This window comes from Dunckerocampus dactyliophorus, chromosome 1 (assembly GCF_027744805.1).
Source record: "Dunckerocampus dactyliophorus isolate RoL2022-P2 chromosome 1, RoL_Ddac_1.1, whole genome shotgun sequence".
NCBI lineage: Eukaryota > Metazoa > Chordata > Actinopteri > Syngnathiformes > Syngnathidae > Dunckerocampus > Dunckerocampus dactyliophorus.
The window spans coordinates 17,340,710-17,367,957 of NC_072819.1; the positions used below are offsets into that span (position 1 = coordinate 17,340,710).

At 40.8% G+C, this 27,248-nt stretch overlaps 1 protein-coding gene across 9 annotated transcripts; it reads left to right on the forward strand.

Annotated features, from left to right (window-relative positions):
- Positions 1-51: 51 nt before the first annotated feature.
- mybl2a (v-myb avian myeloblastosis viral oncogene homolog-like 2a) lies at positions 52-24,286 on the forward strand. 9 transcript variants are annotated; one of them, XM_054776190.1, is made up of 12 exons: positions 52-172; positions 1,248-1,344; positions 6,845-6,916; positions 11,943-12,035; positions 12,227-12,450; positions 13,352-13,487; positions 13,575-13,628; positions 13,724-13,926; positions 19,705-20,395; positions 21,168-21,410; positions 21,482-21,682; positions 23,143-24,286. In XM_054776190.1, exons 2-12 carry the CDS (start codon positions 1,249-1,251, stop codon positions 23,740-23,742), a joined length of 2,613 nt encoding a protein of 870 aa, XP_054632165.1. In that variant the 5' UTR covers positions 52-172; position 1,248; the 3' UTR covers positions 23,743-24,286. The 9 variants fall into 9 exon arrangements, with proteins under 9 accessions (XP_054632165.1, XP_054632258.1, XP_054632076.1 ...); XM_054776283.1 differs by lacking the exon at positions 52-172 and adding an exon at positions 212-344; XM_054776101.1 differs by lacking the exon at positions 52-172 and adding an exon at positions 481-738.
- Positions 24,287-27,248: the final 2,962 nt, after the last annotated feature.

The window sequence follows — 27,248 nt, forward strand, 5'->3', positions numbered from 1 at the left end:
TGCTTGTACACAAAATTTGGGACCGTCTGATACAAACGTCGGTGACCGGAAGTTTACTGTGTATCCCAGTAGTAGTTTCCGCTGAAAGTGCTCCGAAGTTCGGATTCAGTCAGTCTCCTTGACTTCTTTCCTTTATCTCACCACGTTCCCCAAACGGGCTTAGGAAAAGTTGGTAAGTATTTAGACGAAATGTAAGATTATTCGAATGCAGCCTTTTCTTAATGTGCTTCCATGGCAACTGCGGGAACCCTAAAAATGGCTGCCGAAGTTGAACAAAACAGTAGCCGCGAAGTCCGTTTTCGACTCTGAACAAGAACCAACAACTCTACAGAGGCGTTCGAAAAGTTAATTAGCTTCCGCATATGACGTTTCGGAGTGGTGTGGTTAAAACAATTTTGACGTCTCTTCTACATGTGTTAATGTAGTTGTATCGCCAATGCGAATGCTCTTCATTTTGTCAGGAAGTGCTGGTAAAACGAACGTATTTTTCCGCGTGATAATTAAACAGTACACAACAAGAAGTCGAGATTGAACTCTTACAGACTGGTTTTGCTAACATTAATGTGTTCCAGCGTTGTGTTTTGTATGTTTATTCATATCACAACACGTGTTGAAGTTGCGATTTGTGGCAGCAGGTGGCGCGATAATTTACTGTTGCCATAAGAGTGACCTGAGTCAATTCTCTCCGTGGGACTGTTCTTACACAACCTAGCTTTCTAGCTAGCGCCAAATCGGAATGTACATTCATTTTAAAATAATAATACAAATGCTATTATTTTTGGGGGTGTTTATGAGTTACTGATCTTCATTTCATTTGAGCTAATTCGTTTGGTCTGCGTTTGATATTAGCTACAATCGCAGCACCTCTAAACAAGGAAGCTAATGTTAGCGCAATGTTGTGGAGAAGTACAAGGTTGTCTCAAGCTGTGTTTAACAAGACTGTATGATATTTTGGATTATTCGTAAAAACATATCATTTATTATTTGGTTTGTATTCCATAAATGAGTATTAGCGTTGGACGTGAACATGGACATGCCGTGATAAACGGCTAACAGTGCTTATACGGGCTTCTGCTAATGTAAGGAACATGTAAATGCCGCTTGGTAGTACTTGCGTTATTATTTCATGTAATGTGTTTTTTAAAAACTTTTGCATAAAGTGACAGAAATCTTCACAAGACATTGTATGTGCTGACGTGTAATCTGTTTTTCAGCATGTCTTCTCATCCTCTCATTGTCTGTTACAGCATGGGAGAAGAGGCTGATGTTGACCTATGTGTGGACACTTACTCCGACTCGACAGATATAAAGGATGACACCCAAGTTAAATGGACTCCAGAAGAGGTTAGTGACTTGGTTAGTCCTCTCTGTAGTGTCCATCCATCCATCTTCTATGCGGGTTATCCTGACTCGGGGCGTGGGTATCCCAGCTGACTACACCCAGGACTGGTCACCAGTCAATCGCAGGGCACATATAGACAAACAACCATTAATACTCAAATTCATACCTATGGTAGATTTTGAGCCGTCAATTAAACTATCATGCATGTTTTTGGAATGTGGGAGGAAACCGGAGTACCCGGAGAAAACCCACGCACGCACGGGGAGAACATGCAAACTCCACACACAGATATCCAACGTAGATTCAAACCCTGATCTTCTGACTGTGTGGCCAACATGCTAATCACTTGGTCACCGTGCGGACATGTTGTAGTAATTAAACAAACCAAAAAAATGCTTAACAGCAAAAATGGGGAAAGCGTTAAAAGGCATACTATCACGAGACAAAGTTGATACTAATACTAATACTGCTGATAATAATAATAATAATAATAATAATAATACAGTCATCTCTCATTTATTGAGACCGTGATAGTGAATTTTTGCTTATGGCTGCTCATTGATGTAGTCCTTAATATTGGAATACTACATTGTGTCTTTCAATACGTGTGAATGTGTTGTATTTGTATTTTACTTCATGTGTAATTTTTATACTTGAAAATGCTTAATTTAGGCCCATAATATGTATTTGCTTAAACATGTATATTTTTGACTAGCAGATCATTGTCAACAACAAAACTGCGATGATCTATTAATTCATATATTTTCAAAAACACAAAGCTGACATACAGGCTGTTTTTTTCTTTAAATATATAAATTTTTTTGCAAAAACATACATACAGGCAACTTCTGTGTCAAGCTAATGTCTCACACAGGTACACTGTACACCAGGGGTGCTCACACTTTTTTAGCCTGCGAGCTACTTTTAAAGAGACCAAGTCCCAAAGATCTACCTACTACTATAAATATAGAAAGTATATATATTTACTATATTTATTGAACAAAAAATATGAGTTATACATTTATGTATATCAGGAGTGCACGCACTTTCTCAGCATGCAAGTACAATTCAAAACATATAAAAGTCTATAAAACATAACATATACAAAATGTAACCAGTAAACTCTGAAATTCTATTGTACGGTAAATATTAATGATTAGTATTTCACATTCACATTTTCAAAGTTTACAGGTAATCCAAGTAGTTGCTGTCATAATTCACTTCAATATGGAAATAAAGATGTATACACATAAGTCCTAAATAGTTGTGTACATAACCTGAGTACTGGTAATATGTCAGTCACATTAGCTATGTAACGTTCATTAGGGCACACATCATGTATTACATCCAGTTAGCATTTGCTATCAAACATTACCCATATACAAGAATTTAAAATGGTTATGCAAAAGACAATGCAGCCGACGTCAAGGCAACATATTGAAAAGGTTTCACCAATGGGCACATTTTAATTTCATCATGAAATAATAGTTTAAGAAGGGAACGTGTAGAAAACACTGATTTCTCTAGTAGAGTTCATGACGCGAAGCAAAGCCAGTAAACAATACACTTTTTTTCTACGTAACTAGCCGCTACAAGTGAACAGATAACTTTTGTTATGGATATAGACAGAGTTAGTTCATCCATAATACACAATAATAAAGATGAAAGTTGCATCTTTGGTGTAGCTTGAAACGCTGCGGGGAGCAAGAGCGAATCAGGAGGGGAGTTTAATGTCAGCTGACTGATGTCATATAACAACTACAAAGTGAAGTGGCGATTTACCTGTAGCTGGTGATTGACAATGGCCACCCCTGCTGTACACTATACTTGAGTACCATCTAGTGGTTCAAATGTGAAGTACAACTCATGACAATTAATGAAAAAATGGTCTAAAAAACATAATCTATAAAATCCATTATCGCCAATAATTTCTAGCACAATTATCGATGAGCAAAATTTGTTATCTTGACCGGCCTAAATACGGCATTTCAAGAACAAACAATTGAAGGAGTATAGTGCGTTTTGGAGGCTCACGGTGTGATCATCTGTCATACGGCAGCTAATGTAGCCGTGTGGCTTAGACTCGCGCATATGTGTGTGACAGTCAGAAGGCTAAGCGAGTAACCCGAAAAATAATTGAATTCATCGCATCAGATGCTGATACTCCTAATTAGGGGTGTGGTGAGCTCTCGGGTCACAAGATTAAAATGTCACAGTCATATGTTTTATTGTACTTTTCTTAAAAGTAGTGTTAAATCTCAACTTGTCTCTTTCTTGTAAATCCCAATATCGTGTATCATCTTATCTTGTGAGCTGAGTGTATCGTCACACCTCTACTACTAATAATACGCGTTATCACCCTACATAAAGCTGACAGTTTTGTCTGTAAAAAACCCCACTCCTGATCAGAATTTTAAGACCAGAGGAAAAACTTGAAGAATTTACATTTTGCACTTTTGGATCATAAGGAGGTTAAAAGCAGGCCTTCAAAATGCAAAAAGAAATAAAAGTGAAACAAAAAAAATATGAATAAGCAGTTTATTGCAATCAACCATGAAACCAAAGTAGTTCATTGGCTGGTCAAAAGTTTAAGTCCCCAGCCTTTAAAAGCCAGAATACACTAGGTCCCCAACTTAGGAACACAATTGGTTCCAGACTACCGTTCTTAAGTCGAATTGTTCTTAAGTCGGGGAAAAGATAATATTACCAATTATATAGGTACTACATGTATGTGTATACATATACAGTATATGCGTAAATATGCAGTAGTAATATTAAACGAGGATAATATTACCAATGATATAGGTACTACATGTACGTGTATACATATACAGTATGTGCGTATGTATGTAAATATGAATTTGGATGCAGTAGTAATATTAAACGAGGATAATTAATGAAAAAAACAATAATAAAAATGATATAATAATACGTAATGATAAATGTTATTTACCGCTGAAGAGGAGTGGTCGAGCATATGTCTTTGGTGGTGAAGGAGGAGTTATTGAAAAAGGACAAATGGTCGTCGTCGTTAGACTCTTCTAAAAGAGGTAGTGTTCTGTGGGTGGTGTAGAATTAAGCAGGCCTATTAACTCTTCATAAACTTTAATCACACGCTCTGTCCGGGTTGTATCATACAGCTACAATTTAGCTTTCCATTTAGCTTTCTCTCCCCAGCGTCTGTTGGTCCCATTAGCATTGTCAAGCATGTAGCAGTATAAATACTGATGGAGCGACTAGCAGGCAAAATAAAATAAAATATAGACCAGTCGGCTTGTGTTCGTATCCGCGAATGTTCGCAAGTCAGATGTTCGTAAGTTGGGGACCTAGTGTATTGGCAAAAATGTGGATTCAGTGTCATTTTCCATCAGGTATTCACACTGTCATGATCTCTTGATGGAAAAGGCTTTGAACTCAGTCGGCTAGTTGAGCTGCATAAGCAAGGCCTCTCACAGCGCACAATTGCTGCTGAAGTTAAACTTCTTCAAAGATCCTGATGGTTATGGAACAAAAAAGTCAAGTGGTAGACTCCAAAAATGTCACCGGCCATGAGATGGACGATCCAATTGGCTGTTCGTCAAGACACGGGAGGATCCCTGGCCGAAATGAAGGTTGTTACTGTTGCCGAGTCCAGTATAATAACCATCAGACGGCATCTGCAAGAGAAGGGTTATAAGAACAGAAAACGTCTTCAAAAGCCTCGCCACATAATTGCCCGTTTGAAATTTGCATGAGAGCACCAAACATGGGACATGGAAAGGTGGAAGAAGGTGTTATTCTCTCGTAGCTGGGCAGATCCAGCTATAGTGAAACACTAAGACATTCTCATAGCATGAGCATGTAGTACTAGTGCTACATGTTTCATTGATAAAATAACAGCACAACAAAACGGCACTTACAGTGTCCGCTCCTTCTGGGATGCTGACTGATAGGATGGCTGTATCTTTCAGCCCAAGACTTGTGCCTCCCGTTGTGCTGGTACATTCAGCATAGTCTTCAGGTAAAAAAAAAAAAATGCTGAGACCCCTTAGCAATGTTGTCAGGTCTAAGCTGACGGCCAATATCCACTGCTTCAGTCTGTCCGGATTTCCAACTCTTTTTTTTTTTGCAATAACTTTCTGCAATACATGTGCGAGGCATGATTTATAACCTAGCATGAAGTTTTCCCAACAGCTCCAGTAGCTAGTGTTGCTTCTAGGGAGTGGCCTTGTTGGTGAGACAATGTGAGCACAGCGCTCACTACACCAGAAAAGTAGTTCCTCTCCGTTAGCTCCTACAATAACAAAGTTGCTGTAGCTTGGTTAATATGCAGGTTCAGCTTATTAACCACCTCACTCCAAACCCAGAGCGTGCAATCAGCCCTTTTCCGACTGAGAAACATGGTCTCGGGATTTGGAGGTACTGAGTCTCATCAGCCTCATTCGCGTCCACACTGTGCCGGATTAGTCAATTTTTGCATCCAGACAGGAACGGATCACTGAGTGAAAACAATGTAATACACAAGGCACAACTATGTGTGGCGCTGTGAACAGACACGCAGACAGTACCATGTGACACAAAACCATAGAAGAAGAAAGAACGCATGTGCATAAGTACGTAATCTTCCGCTTTCCAAGGTTCATCTAGACCAGAGGTCACCAACGTGGTGCCCACGGGCACCAGGTAGCCCCTCACGACCACAAGAGGTGCCCGCAAGCCTGCTTTTCATTCAGGTTTTCAGTTAATAATGAAAAAACAGTAGAAAGAAATGCATTCTGAAATACAAAATGTGAGTTGTGGACACCAGCATTTTGTTAATGTTCTGGTAAAACAAGCATATTCGCCTTGTTTGGGTTTAAAATAAGCTCTGAAAATAAATGTTACAAAAATGAGTAGCTCTTGGCCATTTTCATTTTGTAAAAGTAGCTCTCACAAGGAAAAACGTTGGTGACCCCTGATCTAGACTTAGGAGATGTGGAATTATTTCTGCGAGTCATTATGGAGTATAAGACAACAAAATATCAGAAGAATGTCGACTGAGGTGAGTCATGTCCGTCGAAAGTGGCTTGTCATCTGAGCTCACTTCTGCTCACGTGACGGCAACGTGGGTGACGGTGAATCGTTTCCGTGTATGCTGTCTACATGAAAACGAGAAGCTGGCATTTTTAGATTTAACATTTTCAAAAATACCGTTTCAGGGCACCCAGAATGCCGTTTCCATGTGGATGAGAGGCTAAAACGATAAAATACTTTCCTCTTTTGACCTGAAAACGTTTCCGTGTGGTAGCCCCAAAGTGCAGTTTTCCTTTAAGTATTTTCTACAGTAGAAAGATGTTCTTTTTAACAGCAGCCCTCTACTGTTTTTAAGGAATCTTCTGAAAAAATATTAGTCTGCCAACGGGCCATCAGTTGAATAGGCTTGCTGTCAGTTTTTGTTTTCAATCTTGTGTCCCAGAGTTAAACTCTGCAAATGGCTTTGAATTACAACTGTCTGCGTCTAATGTCATATTCTTTTCCTTGCAGGAGGAAAACCTGAAAATCCTTGTCAAGAATTTTGGAGAACGCAATTGGAAAACCATCGCCAGTTTGTTACCAGTAAGAATTTGTCTTGATTGTTGATTCGGGATGCTACGATCAAGGTTTTATGCTACCAATTCCGATATCGATGATCCGCGAGGGAGGATGTTTTGGAGTAATACAAATACATTGGAAGTAAATTGTTCAATTTATTTATTTATAATACAAATACAAATCTTTATTAAATTGTAGTCTGTCCTGCTTAACTTGAAAGGGACTAAATTCAGTGTCCAGGTTGTAGGGGTGTCCATCTTTCATCACTCTTAGAGCCGTCAGCTATTTGTGTTTTATTTATGTCTGGCAACATTTAAATCGTACACTCATTTATTTACCAAGCACTAGGGATGTCCCGATCCACATTTTTTAGTTTCCGATCTGATTTCTTTTTTTTATAGTCTTGCCGATCCGATCCAATCCAGTACCATTTAAAAAAAAAAAAAAAAAAAAAAAAAAAAAAATTCAGTTACTTGCAGTGGCTGCCTGCAACACTACTCTTCACCACTGAACAGTTCTTAACACTATTTTCATTGGTGCAACATCAGCAATGTACATAAAGTTGAACTTAAACAACCTCATCAAGGACAGCACACATCCACAACACTCATTATTCAGGATGGATGGATGGCTGGACAGATGGCGCTGCAATGGTGCCTCTTTCCACCAGAGGAAGCCAGAGGAGCTCGGACGGAGGCTGATATCATTGCAGTGCCCTGGCAGGCTTCAATGAATGCGTTGCTCAGATGCAATGAATTATGAAGAAATTTTAAGAGTTGTTTTTTTTTTCCGATGTTAAACTCGTATTGGTACGAGGGCTGCAGCTATCGAATAATTTAGTACTCAAATATTCAACTGAAAATTATTTCGAGGAATCGGATAAAACATTCTTGCTTGGTTAAAGAGCAATTATAAATACACACTTTATTATACTTACACATATTTCACTAAATAATGAGTGTCCAATAATGGTGGTTTCATATTTAAGATAATCGTCTTATTTCTTAAATTCACATTGTGCATAGGAACAGAGTGTATTTTCTTGGGTCTGATGGACTACATGACAGTCCATCCATCCATCCATCCATCCATTTTCTATACCGCTTCTTCCTCATTAGGGTCGCGGGGGCATGCCGGAGCCTATCCCAGCTGGCTTCGGGCGACAGGCGGGGTACACCCTGGACTGGTCGCCAGCCAATTGCAGGGCAACTACATGACAGCGCTTTTGGAAATTAATTTATCCATCCCAGACTGTAATGATTTACTTCAAAAGGAGAGAAATAATAGTTACATGACATTACTAAAATTAAATTACATATTATGTTGATGGCTGTGCATTTATAAATTCTAAACTTAGACAGGCTACCTACAAATAAGACAAATATTTTTTTTATAAGATATTGACTTTTTAGTGTTCAAAGTAAAATGAAGACCAAGCAATTGAGACACACACTTCCTTGTACCATTACACAGTATTTTCTGCTAGAAATGACCAGACCAGCTGATTGGTGAGCTAAAATGGAAATAAAGCCTGTATGAGGTCACGTTACCATTGTAATAAACTGCCACACATTCGACAATAGTCATAAGTAAAAGAAAGTGACCACCCCACACGGCAAACGTTATGTTTGTAAGGTACATTAACATTAATCTTACTGATTTGCGCTACGTTCATTTGACCTAGTCTCTGATCTTCCGCTCCATTCGCAAGGAGATGATGCAACATATAAGATGTGCCGTTGTGGTATGTACAGTGGTGTGAAAATGTGTTGGCCCCTTTCCTGATTTCTTAATTTTTTTGCATGTTTGTCACACTTAAATGTTTCATATCATCAAACAAATTTAAATATTAGTCAATGGCAACACAACTGAACACAAAATGCATTTTACAAATGAAACTTCATTATTAAGGGACAGAAAAAATCCAAACCTACATGGCCCCGTGTGAAAAAGTGATTGCCGCCCTGTTAAAACATAACTTAACTGAGATCTATCAGTCTGGTAAAGGTTATAAAGCCATTTCTAAAGCTTTGGGACTCCAGCGAACGACAGTTAGAGCTTTATCAACAAATGGCGAAAACATGGTGAACCTTCCCAAGAGTGGCCAGCCAACCAAAATTCCCCCGAGAGCGCAGCGACGACTCATCCAAGAGGCCACAAAAGACTCCACAACAACATCCAAAGAACAGTAGGCTTCACGTGCCTCAGTTAAGGGCAGTGTTCATGACTCCACAATAAGAAAAAAATGGTCTGCATGGCAGAGTTCCAAGATGAAAACCACAGCTGAACAAAAAGAACATTTAAGGCTTGTCTCAATTTTGCCAGAAAACATCTTGATGATCCCCAAGGCCTTTGGGGAAAATACTGTGTGGTCTGACGAGACAAAAGTTGAGCTTTTTGGAAGGTGTGTGTCCCATTACATATGGTGTAAAAGTAAAGCCTCATTTCAGAAAAAGAACGTCATACCAACAGTAAAATATGGTGGTGGGAGTGTGATGGTTTGCGGCTGTTTTGCTGCTTCAAGACCTGGAAGACTTGCTGTGATAAATAGAACCATGAATTTTGCTATCTACCAAAAAAATCCTGAAGAGAATGTCCGGCCATTTGTTCGTGACCTCACACTGAAACCAACTGCCTGCAGCAGGACAACAATCCAAAACACACAGACTCGCCCGAAGTCAGCTTGGTTACCCCCCAGCATATCCCCGCGACCAAGCGTCAAAATGGATGCATGAATGTGTTATGTAGGTTTTAATTTTTTTTCTCCCTTTTAATAATAAAAAGTTTCATTTTTAAAAACATTTTGTCTTCAGTTGTGTTATAATTGGCTAATATTTATGTAAATTTGTTTGATCTGAAACATTTAAGTGTGACAAATATGAGAAATGAGGAAGAAACACGTTTTCACCACACTGTAAGTGGCGCGTTGCAATGGATGCACACCATGGTGTTCATCTTGCTGTTGAGCCTGAAATGCTACCATACTTTCCACATTTTCTGTCTATTTTTTAAATGTTGTTTTCTCTTTTGTCGCCTGGTTACCCCTGACCATACACTTTACACACCTAAGTTGCCTCTCACTCCTAAGCTGCACTTAGTGATGTGGCGATCGATGTGGTGATCACGCCTCACTTTATTTGTCTTTTTAATTGGCCAAAAAAATTGCGACAAGCTGGACAAAATCCGTCAGGAGCATGTGGGTTTGGAAAGGGCCATCGAAGTGTTTGAATTTCAGTGGTGATTCCTTTGAGGAAGTTGCAGTGTTGCCAGAGATCTGAGATACACGGCAAGACTGAAGACTTCAGCAATGCCTAGCATAAAATGTGCCTCTATGACTTGTACGTCTAGCGAGGACAACTGGTCACTTCACCCGTCTCAGCTTGAAGGGCCGAGTTTGACAGCCAGCCCACTGGGACCTTTGACATCAAACTCCGAAGGCTAAATCACATTGTGGCGCTGTTGGAAAAGCAAAACAGGTCTAGAGTAAATAAAGCAGTGTTTTTTTGTGTTTTGGAATTGTAAAATGTGTAAATTAAAATATGTGGCGTTGTTGTAATTAGGCCTATCTGTTAGGTTTTCTCTAATGTATGGTTTTCATTTTATCAAAAAACGAAATATTTTTGAATTAGGGTTTTGGATTATTTCGCAATATTTACAAGACAGTTTGGCAAGACAGTCAAACAGATTAAATGTATCGTAGCAGTATTGTCAGTAAACCGTCCTTGATTTGCCCTACGTATTGGCAGTTGTATAGTCTGTAGCTGTTTTCATTTTTGACAAACTAGTCCCGAAAGAAAGTACCCCTAACTGGCATGAACAGCTTTATTTTACAAATGCAAATTTTAATACTTGTGAATGTTGTAATGTTTGGAACAAGTAAAAATAATAATAATAATAATAATAATAATAATAATATTAATATTATTACCTTACTTATATACTGCATGAGATCGAACTTAAGCAGACACAGAGTTGACCCTGCCTGTTCATATTGATACGGCTGTATACGTACATGATTCTCTGCCTCCAAAAGGGCCAATTTTGAAACGACGTTTCTTCTTCATAGTCTGCAAAGAAAAATTGGCATCAGACGAGCTATCCTCACTATACACTAAGTCCCCAACTAACGAACACAATTGGTTCCAGATGACCGTTCTTAAGTCGAATCGTTCTTAAGTCGGGGAAAAGGTAATATTACATAGGTACTACATGTAAGTGTATACATATACAATATATGCGTATGTATGTAAATAGGAGTTTGGATGCAGTAGTAATATTAAACGAGGATAATTATTGAAAAAAACAATAATAAAAATGATATAATAATACGTAATGATAAATGTTATTTACCTTTGAAGAGCAGTGGTCGAGCATACATGGTTGGTGGTAGTGGTGGAGCAGGAGGAGGAATTATTGAAGAAAGGACAAATCTTTGTCGTCGTCAGACTCATCTTTGTAATGATAGTGGATGCCATTGGTACAGAAGTCTTCACACGTTCCATAATTCGAACCTTGCCTTTGTAAATTGTTCCTATGGTTGAGCGATTCACTCCATAAGCACGCGCTACATTAGTCAATTTCTCGCCACCGTCCAACTTCCTGATGATGGCCACCTTCGTTTCCATAGAAATTGCTTGACGTTTCCTGCCACTACTACTAGCACTTGCACTTGATTTATCAGCCATGATAACGGGATAACAAACGTCTCTGTAAAGTATCGAATGGGGTACCAACGGCGTGCTCCGAGATGTTATCAGCGACAAGTACAGACAAACTGAGAAAGATCGCGCGAGAGGGATGCTGCTACCCACCATTCGTAGCGGCGGAATGGCGCGCAATACAAAAATAGCGCCTTTGTATTTAGAAAAAAATGTAAATGACAAAATATGGCAATTTTCGAAAAAATAGACCAGTCGGCATGTGTTCGTATCTACGAGTGTTCGCACGTCGGATGTTCGTTAGTAGGGGACTTAGTGTAATCGCTGTGTCTTTAGCAGCTTAAGAAAAGTGAATCATAAAAAGTGACATCTTTTGTGCTGTTGCTTCACAGGGAAGGACAGAAGCACAGTGTATTCACCACTGGAAAAATAGCAACGATAATGAACCGGTCAAAGGCTGCTGGTCCAAAGAGGAAGACAAAAAGGTGGAGAACTTCCTATATACACTAGAACCTTAAAGGTCCACCACAACCTGTGTGGCATGCCAATATGTCAAACTGTCATAAAACTTTTATTAACTGTACAGGGCAGTGTTAAGTGGCATTTTAATCCTTAAATGTTATACAAGTGTAAAAAGAAGTTCACTTTTCTTTTGGTTTTGTTTTGTTTCTCTGAGGAGATCATAGAGTTGGTGAGCAAGTTTGGCACCGCACACTGGACTTTGATTGCCCAGCATATGAAGGGTCGTCTCGGGAAACAGTGTCGTGAACGTTGGATCAACCACTTGGACCCGCTTTTAACAAAGGCCTCCTGGACCCACGAGGAGGATCTCATCATTTACAAAGCTCAGTGTGTCTTGGGGAACCGCTGGACTGAGATTGCCAAGCTGCTTCCTGGAAGGTAGGATGCTCTTTACAGTTCCCATATTCTACTATTTCTCGCAATCGATATTTTTGCCTCTTTCTGATATCTTGCGAAGCAAACCCCTGCAGAGATGTGTACGCAGAGCGTGCGTAACAACACTCCCATGCACAGTATGGGATTCATCCACTTGTACTTGTGTGTAGGAAAATGCATATATATTTATGCACAACTCTTACCATGTGAACACACAAAACCTAGTGGTAGAACAGTGAAACTACAAATACGTAACTATGGCTATGCCTGTCCGGCGCAGGCCATGTCATTTTGCTACGTGCTTCACAACTTGACCATCAAACAAGGCACCGCCCCTCAGAGCAGATGAGCCAATGACAAATGCAAAGACTGCCCCTAAAGTTTATTTGTTATTTCTTATTTATTTATTGGTGATGCACATGTAGCAGTCTGTGCCAGTGATTCGTTGATTTGCAGGAGAGTGTTTGTGATGTTTTTCAATTGATTGTTTATACTTTTCTTTTCAATTTCGGTGCCGGAGAAATTCCTCTTTGCTATGATTTTGGGGAGGGGAAAAAGTCCATTCATGCATTCTTAAAGGGATTGCTACTAAGAGGCGGAATCTTAAAGTGTTTTTAAAAAAATCTGATTGATCGATTAATCTGAAAAAATATTCGATCGATTAATTGGTCATTAAAATAATTGTTAGTTGTAGCCCTACATTTCAGTGACATTTTAATCATCCTGAAAAAACAAAACTTATCAAACTTATAGCTCCCATGTTTGTAGATAACTGACGAATCATTGGCAGAGCTCCAAGCTGCATTTTAAGATGTGCAGCTAAGCCTTTTTAAAACACTCCTTGAAGTGGTGGGTGCACAGGGGGATTTCAAGGGTCAGATGAAGACTTTCCTTTTTTTTTTAGATGTGTCGTTGCTCTTTGTAGGACAGATGGTGCTGTGAAGAGCCGATGGAACTCTTTTCTCAAACGCAAAGCCGAGTTGGGTCTGCTCAAAGATGATGCCATCTATGTTGATATTCAGCAGTTTGTGGAAGGGCGGGTATGTTACTAATTGATGCATGATTAATTTTTTTTAGGCTGGCTGAACATGGAATTTCATACATTTACATATCCTTATGTTTGGCAGGTGGACTTCAAGTGTGATGTTTTATTAGACACTTCGGCATTAACTCCAGAAATGGTAAACATTGCTGTGATTGTGAAGTGTTGCTTTTGATTGCATGACTTAATTTTCCACCTTTTCTCTTGACTTCTATTCTTTGCATTCATCTGCAGGTCAAACCTAAGAAGCCCGAAGTCATGCAGAAGAAGGCTGTCCTACCTGTGCAGACAATGACGTCGAAAGACAAGTTGCCTCCACCCAATGTCGCCAGCTCCAGTAGCGTTAATGCCCCAGCAGCAGCAGCAAAACCAGTGGACCAGAAAAAGGTTGTGGATGCAGCATTGAGGATGATCGCTGAGGACATGCTGCCACTCAGGTGAATTTTATGGAATTTCATTTGATCGGACGTTCCACTACGCATAGAAACAATGGAGTCCTTATTTACATGTCGATATCTTATCTACTTGTATGAATAAGCTGGATTTCCAGTGAACCACACATCCTCACAGGTTCAACTTCTCAAATTGTAATGTAAATTCTGCAATATTCTTAACACTACATAGCTTATTGTTATACTCAGAACACAGCGTTCCTTGTACTGAAGGTGGTCATGGGATAGGTGTCATATCGCTGTCTGTTCTTTAAAGACATAACATGTTCTGGGACCGTCAACAATCACCAGTTTGTGTCGGGGGGGTCTATCCGTCACTGGGAGAGAGGTGGTTGGGTGGGTGAATGTATAAATGTTAGATCAGGTGTCGGCAACCTGCGGCTCTGGAGCCACATGAGGCTCTTTAGCTTCTTGTTGCAGCTCCCTTCGCTGTGCGCGAAGTGGAGGTAAATGTGCATTTTCGAAAAGAGTTTGAAATATCAGACTCAGCGCAAGTTTGTGAATGCATCTCGCCTGGGTTCTGACTGTTGATGGGATGAGCAAGGGAAGTGGGAGGGTGGCCACTGTGCGCAGCGAGACTCTAAAAAGCTGTGTTCTTGAGTGTGTTACCACCACGCTAAGTTATTCATAACCATGACTACTTGCCAACAAAGGAAAATGTTTGGAGGAAAAAAAAAAAGAGTTCAATTCTGAATGAATGTACTGTATTCCTTTGCCTTCACTGCCAATGGTGCAGGCTCACCGGTGTCAGGATTTCCCCTAGGATTTTCTGAAGGTGTGGTGGTGGGCTGCATGGAAGGGCGGACTGCCACCGCTGCGTCGTGCCACTGCTGCGTCTGCAGTTTGATTATGACAAATATCAATTTTTATGACAGTTATTTATTTATTAACTTATTTACTGTTTTTCAACAACCAGCAGAACATGAACCGAGAACACTGCAAAACTGCTAATTTAATGGCAAGGATGCTGAGAGCCTAAGAGAGTCTAAAATGCTAATCCTCCTTTTGGTTACCTGACCTATTTAGTCAAATAGTATTATGTGTAGGCCTGTCACAATAACACATTTTGCTTCACGATAATTGTCCTACAAATTATTGTTGATAATTGATATTATTGAAATTTTTTAAGACAATTTTTTCATTATGTCATAATAATGCGAGTACATCGTATCAAAAGCAATAAACTTTCTATTAACTTTGTAATTGGAATGTCAAGAGCTTTTAAATTAATTTAACAAACCAACTACATAAATTAAACACAAAAAAAAGCTCAATGAAAATAAAATGGACTCTGTCTGTGTTAAGAAAAAAAACACTACAATAAAAACCACACACACGCAGTTATGTAGTGTATTGTTAAAGTAATGTAGTGGGTCATATCTGTGGTGGCGCAGTAAAATGTAATGTTTCTGTCCTTCAGCACATCTTCTACTTGGTTATACAGTTCAGGAATTGCTGTTTGTGACATGTTGTACATGTATGTTCTCCCAGGTTGTCAAACCAATGCAGAACCTCACATTCTTAAGCTCTGCCCTCACTATTGAGATGCTTTGTGACTTATTCAGCTTTTCATCCGGGCTCATCTGATGTTCTCCTGCAGCTTTCCAAGTAGTCACCTGGTGCATGCTGCAGTAGTGGTCAGCGTGGTTATGTCATCCATGAATGCTCAGATAGGTGGAAGGCGGGTTCCGTTTTTTGTTTGCTCACCTCCCACCACCCATCTAGAGACCCTGATGATTTCCATGGTGATTGTGAATGCCAGGGGTGAGACTGTGCAGCTTGCCATGATGCCTTCTTATACACGCTGCCGTGATGTTGTGTAGTCCACTGTTGTGAAACACAGTTGCAGGTCTTCAAAGTAGGCTTTCACTAGAGCAGTGATGGATAATAGAACGTGGAAGAAGTTGAAGGATTCCCAGAGGAGTTTGTGTGTAACTGATCCAAAGGCATTAGCCAAGTCGAGGAAGGTTACATGGAGGTGTCTTGTCTTTCTTAGCCGTTTGGATCTGGTGCCAGATCATACTGGTATGCTCCAAGCAACCCTGTGAGAACCCTGTGATGCCGGCCTTCTGTATAGCTGTATCAATGTACGTGTTCTTCTCCAGGTAGGTGGACAGTCTCTGTGCTATCTCTCTGAAAAAGTTTTCCATTTTCCCTTCAATGTTGAAGGCAGATTGGCCGGAATTGACTAATATCTGCTGCATCCTTCTCTTTGGGAAGCCTCCAGCCCTTTGCCACGCCTTGGGTATTATTCCCTTTTGCCATACTGTCCTAATGAGCCTCCACAGATAGTGTACAACATCTGGTGCGTTTTTATAAAGCTTATGCGGCATTCCATTTGGTCTAGGGGCTGATGCCGATCTTGCCATGCTATGTTCTCGTATTCCTTCCATTTTGGAAGACCAGTCTCCAGATGGAATTCGGGAGGTTGAACAGGTGGGATATCATGTGGGATGACTAGTGGTTTGTGCCTTTTCATGTCATGGCGGGCCTTTTCCAAATGTTCTTTCAGTTCTTGCTTTGGAGTTTCGAGGGTTTTGCTTTTTTTCCTTAGCAAAGAGATCCTTTACAAACTTCAAAGGGTTTTTATAGAACAGTGTTCTTGTGTGTTCCTTCCTTTTTCTCAGTTTCTTCAAGTTCTCTGCTCTTCGTAAGGCCGCCAACCGAGATTTGATGTCTCTCTGTAGTAGTGTGAGACCATCTTTGGCTGCATCAGAGGCCTCCTTCCACTGCTCTCTCAGCTGCCTTCTCTCTCTGATCAGTCTTTCGATGTCTTGCTGTCTCCTGGATTTGTCTGGTGTCTGTGTTACTTTATTGCTTTTCCCTATGTTCACCTCAAAACGTCCTTCTCCATACTGGTTGATTATGTCTCCCATATTGTCCAACTTTTTCTTTGCTGTTCCCCCTTGTTGTTCAAGGATTTTTGTTGGATCATTGTTGACTGTTTCCCACTCACTCGATTCAACAGCTTTGGGCCACTTCACACTTGGTCTGTGCCCTTTGATCTTATCCTCCTTAGGAGGTTTCTGTGGCTGGGTGGGTTGCTCCACCGGCATCCCTGTGCTTGTACTATCTTCCTCAGTGACACGGGTGCTGATGCTTTGCAAACAAAAGCTATTTCAATCACTAACATTTTAACAGGCCAAGTTACATGTTAACATAAGATGCCTTCTTTGATATAACATTCACCATTCTTACAGTGAACTTGTAAGTTTTTGGAATTTCTTTGCAAGATATCAGAATAGCCTCCCACAGCTGTTTTATTGTGATCTGCCTCCCACACTCATAAATTATAGATTTTTTGCTTGACAATGCTCCATACGTTCTCATTTGGGTTGAGGTCAGGGGAAAAAAGGTGGCCAAAGGAGTTTGTCTCCTTTTATGCCCATAATAGCCAACGACAGAGAGGTAGGTATTCTTTGCATCATGCGATGGTGCATTGTCATGCATGAAGGTCATTTTGCTACAGAAGGTACGGTTGTTCATATTGTACCATGGAAGAAAGTGGTCAGTCAGAAACTGCATACTTTGCTGAAGTCATTTTCACACCTTCAATGACCATTAAGGGCCTACCAGCTTTCTCCCACCTCCTTGCTGATATCACTATTTGGGTGGCCAAATAGTAGGTTTATGTATAACTGCAAGCCTCTGGATGATCCTACACATAGAGGTTCATGGGACTTCAGCGGCACCAGCAGCTTCAAATACCTATTTGCTGCTTTGTAATGGCTTTTTAGCAGGTGCTCTTTTTATTTGATACATTTGTCTGGCAGAAATCTTTGTCATATGCCTTTTATCAACACAATCACGGCTGTCATCTGAATCAGCCACAAATTTAATCACCGTACAAAGGTTTTTGTGAATCATTGGATGTTTTCATGCCTTTTCCAAGGCATTGCAATATTGACGCTTTTTTGGCAGCCGAGCGAACCTTTCCCGTATTGCTTAAAATCTGTGGCATGCTTAATAATGTGTAACATGATTTTTAAGTTTTCTTTTAATTGGGCTCACCTGGCAAACTAATTATGACAGTTGTCCGAGATTGATATTAGTAATCCAAAGAGCCCCAAGACACAGTGCCATCCATGAATTTTATTCAAAAACAAAAAAATTTATGTTTATAATACTAAAACCCTAATTGCATAATAATTTCGAACACAGTGTATTAATAATGTCTTGTCTTCAAGACGCTATTTGTGTGTGGTTGTGAACATAAACACATAATCCAGCCTTATGATGGTGATACTATCACAGGGGTCTCCTAGCTCGCCAGCTGATTTGAAGCTTAAGTTCGCAAAGGATCAAAGGATATTTGCTACTCTTAGTAGCTGTTTTTATTATAACTGTTCAATTCAGACTATATGCCTTTTACATAATGACAAATGAGCACAAAATAGCATACGGACAAACATACTGTTTGAGCGGAGATGTGCTTGGTAAATAGAATAGTGTACAATTTTAAATGTTACCATTCATAAATAAAACACAAATAGTTGACAGGTCTAATAGTGATAAAAGTTGGATACACCTGCAACCTGGACACTGAATTTATTCTCTTTTAAATTAAGCAGGACAGATTTCTATTTAATAGGGGTATTTATTTGGATTACGGTATTTTATTCTGTTAATTTTGTTATCTTCCATCCATCCATCTTCTATGCCGTTTATCCCTCACTAGGGCCGCTTGAACTCAAAAATAAATTAACAATATATTTCCCGTGTATTACGTATTCGTATTACTCCAAAACATGCATCAAATTAAATTCAGGTTTGTGTCAAATAGCACAAAAATCCTTTCACACAAATAAAGGCAAAAAAACGCAACGCACCCACAAGTTTATTTTTTAATAATTATCTTGGAATTGGCGTATTATGAAACGGAACCAGTGATCGGCGGTGCTTGAAAGTTAGCGCTGAGCCAAATGCAATGAGCGTCAATAGAACTGCTCGGTGATTAAGGATGCAGACAAGTCCGAACATCTACGTGGGTTGGTCTGCCAACGCCGCAGCAATTTTAGCAGCAATTTGTGGGACAGTAAACAAGGTGGTTAGAGAAGACAGTTGCCATTTATTGTTCAAGTACTGTATTTATCAGTAATACAGTGAATACGAGTGAAAAGGTAATGGAAATATTTACTTGGCAAGTCGATTTTGCTGTGCGCCTGTAAATTTTCTGCTTGTGTTCCTAACATTTGAAGTTTGGGGCCATAGTTCTCTTAGTAAAAAAAAAAGTTAGTCTGGAGCCCTACTGGAAGAGGAGGTAAAATGGCTCTTTTGTTGGTAGAGGTTGCTGACCCCTGTGTTACAGCATCAGATACAGTAATTGTTGTACTTTGCTATGATACTGTACTTGCTGTGTGCACCTTTTCACTCTGATCTTGAAGGCTGACATACGGACTACTAGGTCACCGTGCAGTCCTCTTGTGCGAGAAATCCAAAAAGACCATCAACTGGTGTTTTCCAGCTTTATTTCAGTTTATTGCAGCATTACAGAAGAATTGCCAACTCCACAGTGGACCTTCCTTTTAAAATAAAAAGTAGTCTACAAGTCGAACAAGAATCCAAAACCTGAATAAAAACAGGTGGCGACAAGGTGGCAAAGTATCAGATAGTTTTACTCATCTAAAAATATTTGGCTTTTTTGTGTTTGCACTCCCTTTCACAAGTATGACAGTGATGATGATGGAACTGTCCCTGAAAGTGGCACTTACCTAGAAGATGTGATTTATTATTTTTACCATTTTTTTCCCTTCTTCCACACAGTTTTGTTGAAGGAACAGGTTTTCGTTCCTTCATGAGCGCCATCAGTCCCGAATACAACAAGCTGTCCCAGCGTGCTGTCGGCTTGCAGCTTTACGACAACGTGGAGAGAACCATCAAACCTCAGCTCATTCGTGACCTTAAAGCTTGCCTGTCCAAATCAAAAGACGGCGCCATCCATGTAACCTGTGACCTCTGGGCTGGTGTGCGTCCGCTGGAGGTGCCAGTCGTCATGGTGCAGCTCCACTTCATCAGCGATTCATGGCAAATCCGCCGGCCCACCGTGGCCTTCCGTCAAGTGCGCCACAAAGACCTCAAGAGCGGCGTGGCCCAGGAGCTGGAAGGCGTGCTGCTCAGTTATGGCGTCTTTCCATGTAACATTGGCTACATCCTCATCAACCACGCCAAAGAGGCACTGGCTTCCAACAGCCTATTCTGCGACTACAAGATCATGTGCTCATCTAACAGGGGAGAGCCAGATGGAGAGGATATAGTGGCCTTTCTGTCAGACCACATGTCTGAATCACAGTCGCCGTTTTTAGAGCTCAACATCGGGACTAGGATGACCTGTATAGCCAAAACTCTGCAGCTGGTGATCAGCGAGGCACTGAAGAACTCCAGAGTGATCGAGAACCTGCTCTCACATGTCCACAACGTAGTGGCTTTCTTCCGGAGTAGCAACTACTGGAGTGAGGTATGGAAAATGCTTTAAGAAATGTATTTTGTATTTAGAGCCGTAACAGAGGTGGGATGTCACCTGAATCGCCAATGTGCGGGGATCTATTGTATTGACCTACTAGTGATGGAATTTTATTTTTAGAGAGCCGGTTCTTTTTGCTCGGCTCACTAAAAAGACTTTATTACCAAATTATGTGTAGTATGTAGAATTAATTAGTAATGTAAAAAAACACCTAATATCAAATGTTTATTATTTAAATGTTTTTATTTAAACCTAAAACCTAATTTAAAAATATATTATAATATAATGTTATATTATAAAATACAAAAACAAAGACCTATCAAAATAGACAAAATAGGTCAAAACAGGTCAAATGCCTTCATGCATTTTCTCATGAACAAATCGGCTCTCAGAGCACCACAGCGTGTTTAACCCCACCGCTCCCCCTGCTCAGTGTGGACACAGAGACGCTGTCACACATCTTGACCAACGACATTCGCCTGTAACAGGAAAAAAAAGACGAGGAAAAAAAATTATCTGCTCCCAATTGACTCCCAACGACGCGAGCCGGCTCCTGTCGTTCATTTCAGAGCCGATTCATTCGCGACCGACACATCACCATGACCTACACTGAATTGCATTTTTAATGCATAAATGTGTCAAAAGTGTCCTCCCAACCCACCGCATCCTTCAAATTTTTTTGTAAGCGGCACTTTTGGGGGGGAAAAACCACACTTGCCATAGTTGATCAAGAAAGTTTTTTTTGTCCCTCTGTGTTCCTGTCAAGGTTTTGTCAAAGGAGTACAGCGTGTCTCTGTGTCCGCCATCCAGCTACTGCCGCTGGAACTCCATGATGGTGTCTTTGCGCCGCATGGTGCAGGAGTCGACCTGGAACGGCGTCATGACCGTCTTGGCGCAGGCGCGCAGCGAGGCCAGCGACACGGCCAGCGCCCCACCCCTGGTCATGGTCAAGAGGGAGCAAGTGCTCGACATCTTGGGTCTCTTGGAGCCCTTTCAGGATGCCCTGCAGGTCAGCCTCAGTTGCATAACTATTTGGTAGAACAGAATGTGTCAGCATGCCCCTCCTTTTTTCACCTGTAGGCCTTGTTTGGAAACGCGGTGACCATCTCATCCATCATACCCTCTCTAATAAACCTTGATAAGACTTTGGAGGCATCTACCACCAGCTACACCCACTTCAAAAAGTCCTTACGCACTGGCCTCTATACTTACTTCCAGTCCCTGATTGAGCAGAAAGACCTGATTGTGGCTGCTGTGCTTGACCCCAGAAGCAAACTGAAGGTACACAAATGTTTTTCCATCTAACAGACTGGAGTGTCTCTTCGGTGTCCCTCCACCATCTTTGTTATACCATTGTTTTTCATACATGGCACTTTAGTTAAAGCTGTTACTAAAGAAGCCTTCCACGAAATGCAGGGGAACCCCTGTTAGCGTCCGGCCTGTTTAGCGCAGTTAACGTTGCAAATGCATGCCACAATTTAGCCTCGGTTAGCGTGCATTCTCCGGTTAGCGTACAATACGGCCTCCGTCTCACAACTGTGTTCTTAATGTATTTTTTAAAATCACAAAACGTCCTTCCTTGTTAGCATCCTATTCGCCACGTTTAAAATGGCAACCGGACCCCGAAGTCAGCTACGTTACGTCGCCCTTCTGTGATGCCATCAGCGGTTGACTCTCAGAAATGTTAACACAACACGTTTTTATAATTTCACATGCATAAAACAATTCTAAATTCATATAAATGACGAATGAAAGGAATAAATGAACATTTAAGGTTACTTTTACCTTCAATGAAGACGTGATTGTTCCCAAAGACACAATGTAGCAGTGAGATCAACCACCACCGCCACCTTCCTGTTTTCCTGTGAGTTATTTCTTGAATTCAATTGTATTTTTTTCACCTTCTTTGTCAAAATGCTGGCACTTGCAACTTTCTCTGGCTCTGTTTTCTGATATTGAGGTGAGAAACACTATTGAATTTAAGAAATAACTGTTTTGTGTTAAATTTTTTGTCTTTGTAGAACGGATTAATCGGATGTACATTACAAAAATTGATTAGGTTTCGGTTAGAGTCGGCCCCTTTTGGAACAAATTAATGATGCTAACCAACTTTCCACTGTGCTGTAAATGCTCCAATTAATGCTTCTATTCAGTTAACTGCTAAGTGTCTTTATGTACAGTAGTTTCCGGGGGCGCGTGGTCTACAAAAGCAAATAACCATTGAGGTCTCTAAATAGTCCCGGGTCAAAAAACATTGGGAAGTAGCTGTAGGCAACCTACTGGCATAGTTTTTATTAACTCAACAAGATGGCAGTAGCTGCATCTGAAGCATCATGAGTGGTTCGTTAGTTCCATTTTTGTATTTTATACTGAAACCAAAGTGTTCCCAAATGGGGGACTTTGCGGGTAGGCCTTCTAGCTCGTTAGGCTTCCCTGCACGGTGCTGCACAAAGTGGAGGTGGAAATAGACCAGCACGTGAGCTGCAGAAATGAATGATTATCCAATTTATTTGACAACAATTTTGGTATTCTATTACTTTTTGATTTAACAATGTAAATATCCTCAGATTTCAGGCTCTTAAATGTGAATATTTTTTAATTTCCTTAGTCATCCATGAAAGCAGACCTATTAACAAGAACTTCACGCGCTTTAGCTTTGAGTTTGTGAAAACAGTGATCAACATTTTTGCTTCTTTTCTGATATGTTGCACTAACTGTTTGGTTCATATTGATTTGGACAGACATTCTGCGATAACACTGAAGAATCGACAGGTTTCCTAACAGCTCTAACAAAATCTGAGGCTCGCTCTGTTGTCGAAGCTGCTCTGGCGAGCCAAGAAACGTCAGCTAACCCCCCTATGGAGGCAGGAGACCACCAGAAAAGTCAGGAGAGGGACCTGCTGCAGGAAACACAAACGATTAAGACAGAGAGTGCAATAAAAATCTCTGCCAACAGCTCAGACAACAACGTGGTCAATCACGTCGGTGTCAAGCGCAAGTTGTCCGATAACATCCCACACCAGCCTCCCTCAAAGACCTTGACGTCAGAACTGGACATGTACCTGTCAGAACCGCTGTGGGCTAACAGCTCCAGTTTGCTGTTCTGGAAATCTGCCGCGCGCTTCCCTCAACTGCAGGGCGTCGCCAAGAGGCTGCTGGCGGTGCCGGCCACCTCAGGGGGTTTTGACAGGCTCTGCCCGATGGCGGCATGTATTGTACGAGCCAAACGGAACCACATGCCGCCTCACACCACAGAGAGACTACTTCTCTATAAGAACTCTTTGAAGACAAAGACTGTTAAAAAGCCCAGCGGGGTCAGCAAACACAGACAGACAAAGTGATGGGATGATTATGTCCAAAACATATTTTCCTACAATGCAGTACAGTATACAACCACCAATATTCGAGAGTGTGTTGACCATTTCTCACAGAAAAGCTGGACCCTATTGCCACAATAAAGACTTCTGCTGCTTAACACACATACTGGACAGTTGTGGGGTCCTTGGTGCCCACAATTTAAAAATAAGTAAATAAATGGCTTTTATATTAATAACTAGTAATTGTTGAGGTTTGCTTGCAATTGCACTGTTGTTTATGTAGCAACTACAGTACATTGGGTCACATTACAATTACTTTAACCTTATTGGCTTTGTTTAAAAGCCTCTGTCATCTTACTCGTATTCTGTTGTGGGGTAGCTTTGTGGTAAGACCCAAATACTACATTGTTCTGGACAGTTGGTGATGGTTCCTATTTAAGAACAGCAGGATGGAGTTTTTATTTTGTTTTTGTTTTTTCAAGTAACTGCATTATTGAGGAGTTCTGTTCTACTGTGTGTCAAAGAATGTTCACGTTACAGTACTTGTAATAAAGTCAATTTACCTGCACTTGATTGAATATGCAATTCCATCCATCCATTTTCTATCCCGCTTCTCCTCTTTAGGGTCGCGGGGGCATGCTGGAGCCGACTGGGATAGGTTGCCAGCCAATCGCAGGGCACATATAGACAAACAACCATTCACACTCAATTATAAAACTATAATTTATTAACTATTATGTTAACAGGGATGCATTATTAAATATACTGCTCAAAAAATTAGAGGAACACTTGGAAAACACATCAGATCTAAACTGGGGGAAAAATTATCTTATATATCTTTCCTGATGATAATAATTGGGTGATGTATTAGTAACAAAATAATGCCACATAATTTGATAGAAATGAAAATTATCACTCTATAGAGGGGGGAAATCAAAGACACCCCAAAAATGAAAGTGAAAAAGTGATGCAGCACACTGGTTCATTTTGCTAACTACCTGTCTCCTGGAATCTCCTCCATGCGTCCAGGTACCGCAGTGATGCCCTGGTCCAGATCTGGGAGATCCCCCAGGACACCATCCGTAGTCTCATTAGGAGCATGCCTCGACGTTGTCAGGCATGTGTACAAGCACGTGGGGGGCCACACAAACTACTGAGAATCATTTTGAGTTGCTACAATGACATTTTAGCAAAATGGACCAGTCTGCTGCATCATTTTTTCACTTTCATTTTTGGGGTGTCTTTGATTTCCCCCCTCTATAGGGTGATCATTTTCATTTCTATCAAATTATGTGGCATCATTTTGTTACTAATACATCACCCACTTATTATCAGGAAAGATATTCAAGATCATTTTTCCCCCAGTTTAGATCTGATGTGTTTTCGAAGTGTTCCTCTAATTTTTTTGAGCAGTGTATATACAATACACTCCTGATCAGAATTTTTAAACCAGTTGAAAAATTGCAAGAATTTACATTTTGCACTGTTGGATCTTAAGGTGTTTGGTTGTATGTAGGGATACTCAGATCAATCGGCCACCAATCAATATCGGACGATTTCTGTGAAAAAGCATTTGATTAGCATATGCCCATAATTGGCTTTCAAAGCCTATCACAAAAGCCAGTCACCCAGGGCTGGTACTAATGCAGCATGCAGAGAGTGTCCCCCGCCCACTTTCCTTCACGCTGCGCAGGCGTGACAAAGCCAAAACAATTAGGACTTATCTGTCGTTTGTGAGTGTGCTTTAATTTACTATGGCATTTGAAGACCAAACACTTGGCGGAGTATGATGAGTTCTCACAATGTGCTCATCAGTCAAACTGCAGCTGATGTAGCTGCACTCGCCCGTATGTACGTTACAGCCAGAAGTGTAAAGCAAATAACCCGAAAAGTAATTCAATTCATCGGCCTCACTCAGCGGTGGAAGACACCGACCTCTCTCTCGCTTGGAGCCCCGCTGCTTGACAGCTGGAAGTCCTGCTAGAACTCCATCAAATTATGTGCTCTCACATCTGAAGTCTCTGTAAAGAAGGCGTCTCATCCTATGTAAATTTCACAAGTGATATATTTTCTCTTGAAAATGTAAGTCGAATATGTTTTTGTCTAAATGAAGGTGATTTTATGGTTCCATTTTTCATATCAGATAGCCAATAGCGGGCGTGCAACCAGGAATTATGGGTCTCATGAAAAAAGAAATCATGCTGGGCTCCGCCCCTTTTTATTTTTTAATAATTACCTATTGTTTGGGTCCCCTGGCAGTCTGGGGACCTTGGAATTGTCCTAACTTGCCAAGCCCCCCCATATGGCACCCCTGGCCAATAGCACTCATCGAATACATTTTGAAATGTACACAATCTGTGTGATTGGTATCAGCCTATTTTACTTATGAATGATCTGTATCAGAATTGGGAGCATAGAACCTTGATTGGAGCGTCCCTATTTGTAAGTAGAGCTTCAAAGTGCATAAAGAAGAAATGGGAGTGAGACAAAAACATTTTGAGTAAGCAATTTATCAAAAGTTTAAGACCACAACCTTTAAAAGACAAAATCTTGGCAAAAATGTGGACTCAATGTAATTTTCGGTTGGGTATTCACACTGGCATGATTGCTTGATGGCAAAGGCAAAAAAAGGTTTCTCGCTTTGAACACCGTCGGATTGTTGAGTTACATAAGCAAAGCCTTTCGCAGTGCGCCATTGCTGCTGAGGTTGGACACAGTAAGGCGGTCATTTGAAACTTCTTCAAAGATCCTTCGGGTTACGGAACAAAAAGACAAGTGGTATACCCAAAAACATTTCACCGGTCTGTCAAGACATGGGACAATCCTCGGCGCAAATGAAAGTTGTTACTGGTGCCGAGTGCAGTCCAGTAACCATGAGACGGCATCTGCAAGACAAGGCATTAAGAACAAAAACAAGTCTTCAAACGCCCCGCCACAAAACTGTCTGTTTGGAATTTGCTTGAGTGCATTAAACATGGAACATTGAAAGGTGGACAAAAGCTTTATTTTCTGATGAGAAACAATGTAACCTTGACGGTCCTGATGTCTTCCAATGTTGCGGGCATGACAAGGAGATCCCACCTGAGATGTTTTCTGCACGGCCCAGTGGAGGGGACGCTGTCGTGATCTGGGGTGCTGCTTCTTTCAATGGAACAATGGAGCTTCAGGTTGTGCAGGAGCAGCTGGCTATGTGGAGATGTTGCAGGGGGCATCCCTCATGACTGACGGCCCTCATCTGTGTGCTACTGACTGGGTTTTTCAACAGGACAACGCTGCAGTTCACAATGCCCACCTGACAAAGGACTTCTTCCATAAGGAGTAACATCACTCTTTTGGACCATCCTGCATGTTCCCCTGGTCTAAATGCAACTGAGAACATTTGGGGATAGATAGCAAGGGAAGTTTATAAAAATGGCCATCAGTTCCAGACAGTGGATGCCCTTCATGAAGCCATCTTCACCACTTGGAGCAATGTTCCCACTAGCCTCCTGGAAACACTGGCATCAAACATGCCCAAACCCATTTTTTAG

What these genes read in the sequence shown, in the direction of transcription:
- mybl2a (XM_054776190.1), top strand. Translation starts at nt 1,249, where the DNA reads ATGGGAGAAGAGGCTGATGTTGACCTATGTGTGGACACTTACTCCGAC. An exon ending in AGCAGTTTGTGGAAGGGCGG is followed by an intron (nt 13,488 to 13,574) that starts GTATGTTACTAA and finishes TATGTTTGGCAG; the next exon opens with GTGGACTTCAAGTGTGATGT. An exon ending in GAGGACATGCTGCCACTCAG is followed by an intron (nt 13,927 to 19,704) that starts GTGAATTTTATG and finishes TCTTCCACACAG; the next exon opens with TTTTGTTGAAGGAACAGGTT.